This window comes from Setaria viridis, chromosome 8 (assembly GCF_005286985.2).
Source record: "Setaria viridis chromosome 8, Setaria_viridis_v4.0, whole genome shotgun sequence".
NCBI classification, from domain to species: domain Eukaryota; kingdom Viridiplantae; phylum Streptophyta; class Magnoliopsida; order Poales; family Poaceae; genus Setaria; species Setaria viridis.
In genome coordinates, this window is record NC_048270.2 from 28,048,023 (window position 1) to 28,050,606 (window position 2,584).

General features: G+C 57.9%; 1 protein-coding gene across 1 annotated transcript; it reads right to left on the reverse strand.

Annotated features, from left to right (window-relative positions):
• Positions 1–851: 851 nt before the first annotated feature.
• On the reverse strand, positions 852–2,368 carry LOC117834718 (probable protein S-acyltransferase 6). Its single transcript, XM_034714245.2, has 3 exons — positions 2,246–2,368; positions 1,969–2,151; positions 852–1,890 (listed from the first exon to the last, which is right to left on the reverse strand). The coding sequence occupies exons 1-3, from the start codon at positions 2,366–2,368 to the stop codon at positions 853–855; spliced, it is 1,344 nt and encodes a 447-aa protein (XP_034570136.1). The 3' UTR covers position 852.
• Between the last annotated feature and the right edge of the window lie 216 nt (positions 2,369–2,584).

Below are 2,584 nucleotides of genomic sequence, written 5' to 3' on the forward strand. Positions count from 1 at the left end.
CCTGTTTCCATTTTAACAACGGAAATTTTGGATGTTCGATACAGTTTGCAGGGGAAGAAAAGAGTTCTAGACGCGCAGAAGTTTTATTTGAACCAAATAAATGGCCACAACACTCCTAATTATGACACATGGACCTATATGGCTACTAATACGTTGCAAATTTGCAATGTTAGAACATAACCAATATTGACCTCGATTTGTATATCACATCATAAGAAACACAAGAAGTATGATTTTTGGATTAAGTGCGAGATTGGTCTGTAACCACTCTGTCAATGCTTGTCTTACTAAAATTTGGCAACAATGGTCCAAATTGACGAGCCCATTTAATCCCAATTTCGTTCTTAGAACAACTCCTACTCGAACAGACCCTATATTAGATTTTCGGTATGGAAAGATCTCTAAATTCCTCCCTCCACCTCTATTTCCGAGTTTCTTAGGAAGCCCTTTGTCGAAGGGACTATTGCTATAGTGGATGTATTTTTGTAGCCCTCAAAAAATAGAAAGAACTTAGTTTTTGGAGGTCTTGACTTGAGCGTTTTTGCTGGAGTTGCTCGAAGCCATACCAATCATGTGTATGTGTATCTCCTACCTAGCATTCGGTTCCAATGCAACTTCCGAAACACCAACTCATGTGTGCATGTATGTGCATAGGCAGCCTATATATACATGTATACAAACTATACATACATGACGCCTTGACCTATAGTGTACCAGGAAGTAGAATGCATGCTACGAGCCATCCCATTTCCAAACAGGAGGACGAAGCTGAGGCTACGACATACACGGACACGGACACAATCACACGAAAAACACACGCACTCAAATCGCATTCCCATTCGCGATTCCCATTCACACCACCTCGAACTCCCCCCCGCGCGGCCGGCCGGCGCCGCCGCCGTACTGCGGCTTCGTCGCCCCGAGCTCCGCCGTGACCGCGTCGGCTTCCTCCTCCACCTTCCTGCTCTCCCTGCCAGGCCCACCGAAGATAGAGTGCCGCGGTTGCTGGTGCGTCGAGACCCGGTCGAGCCCGCCGCCGTGGCCCTGGCCGCCGTAGATGTCACCGAAGTCGGAGGACGAGGCGACGCTGGTGCGCTTGGCGGAGTAGTTGAGGTCGAAGCTGGCCTTGGCCATGTCGAAGCTGAGGCTGCCCCGTGTGTAGAAGCTGATCCTCGACTCCGACGACAGCGGGCCGAGGTAGTAGAGCGCGGCGGCGTCGGGGTCGGCGGGGGAGACCTTGGCCCTGAAGTCGTTCCTCGACGGCGGGATCGGCGAGAAGAAGATCTCGGCGACGTTGGCGGCGGCGCCGCGGTTGAAGGGGTTGGCCTTCCCCTCGTACCGGTACCGGAAGTTCTCGTACGTGGTCTGGTTGGTGCAGACGAGGTAGGAGTGGAACGCCGTGAGCCCGCCGACGAACCAGGCGGTGACGAAGGTGTAGGCGATGAGGAACCCCGACACCGGCGAGTCGGCGACGGCGCGGCCGAGCCCCACGCCGTACTGCCGGGAGATGAGGTACAGGTTCACCCAGCAGAAGCCGAACACGTAGAGGCACAGGAACGTCGTCGAAGATATGAACATGAAGAAGAAGCGGTAGTTCCGCCGGCCGATGCACTGGCCCACCCAGGGGCAGTGGTGGTCGAAGCGGTCGACGCAGTTGTTGCAGACGGAGCAGTGGGAGCAGCGCGGCGGCCGGTAGAGCATGCAGGTATGGCAGTACTTGACCTTGACGACGGTGCCGTTCACGTACACGTCGCGCGTCGGGGGGAGCGACCACGTGCTCGCCGCGGCGGGGGAGGCCGTGCTGTCGGCGTCGTCGGGCTCCGGCGGACGCGCGTTCCGGGGGATGATCCCGGGGTCCCGCCCCGACGTCAGCACCAGCACCACCACGTCCTGCACGCGCCGTCGATCTGTTAGTTTCAGCTAAATTATATATATATGTATATGTGGATCGATTGACGACGGACTCACGAATGCGCCGACGGCCATGGCCGTCGCCGGGACGGCGGCGCCGAGCGGCTTCCCGATGAGGTCGGCGAGCCGGAACGAGACGAAGGCGACGAAGAGCGCGAGCGGCGTCATGATGAGCGCCACCGTGAGCACGATGGAGCTCGCGTCCGGACCGAAGATGAGCCGACCGCCGCAGAGGAATCTCTGCATGCCACACGGAAGAAAACCAAACCATCTCATCAGGCCATGATCGTCACATTCGTTCGGGAGGACGCGCGGAGGAAATCAATCTGATTACATTCTTTCCTCTCCAGACTTGGTAGACGCGGTGGGTGGCGACGGCGGCCGACGAGGCGCTCGAGGCGGTGTCGGAGAGGTAGCTGCGGGGGAGAGGGCTCTTGAATAGGGACCTCCCCTTCATCGTCGTCCCCGGTACGTGGGGCGCCGGCGCCGGTCCGGTGATCGCCGCCGCGTCGTCACCTCACCTGCATGGGCCGGCCCCTGCAGAGCGGCGGCCGGGACGGGGGTGGTGGGAGAGGAGGGAGGGGGAGCTCGCCTCGTTTTCCCGTTTCGGACGTCATCGTGCTATCCATAGGAGGGAGGAGCTATAGCGCGTCGTGCTTGTTATCGGGGTGCA

Excerpts from the sequence above, each read along its gene's own strand:
- LOC117834718 (XM_034714245.2), bottom strand. The coding sequence starts at position 2,368 with ATGAAGGGGAGGTCCCTATTCAAGAGCCCTCTCCCCCGCAGCTACCTC. Across the intron at positions 2,152-2,245 it reads AAGTCTGGAGAGGAAAGAAT|AGATTCCTCTGCGGCGGTCG; the intron begins GTAATCAGATTG and ends TGTGGCATGCAG. Across the intron at positions 1,891-1,968 it reads CCATGGCCGTCGGCGCATTC|GACGTGGTGGTGCTGGTGCT; the intron begins GTGAGTCCGTCG and ends CGGCGCGTGCAG.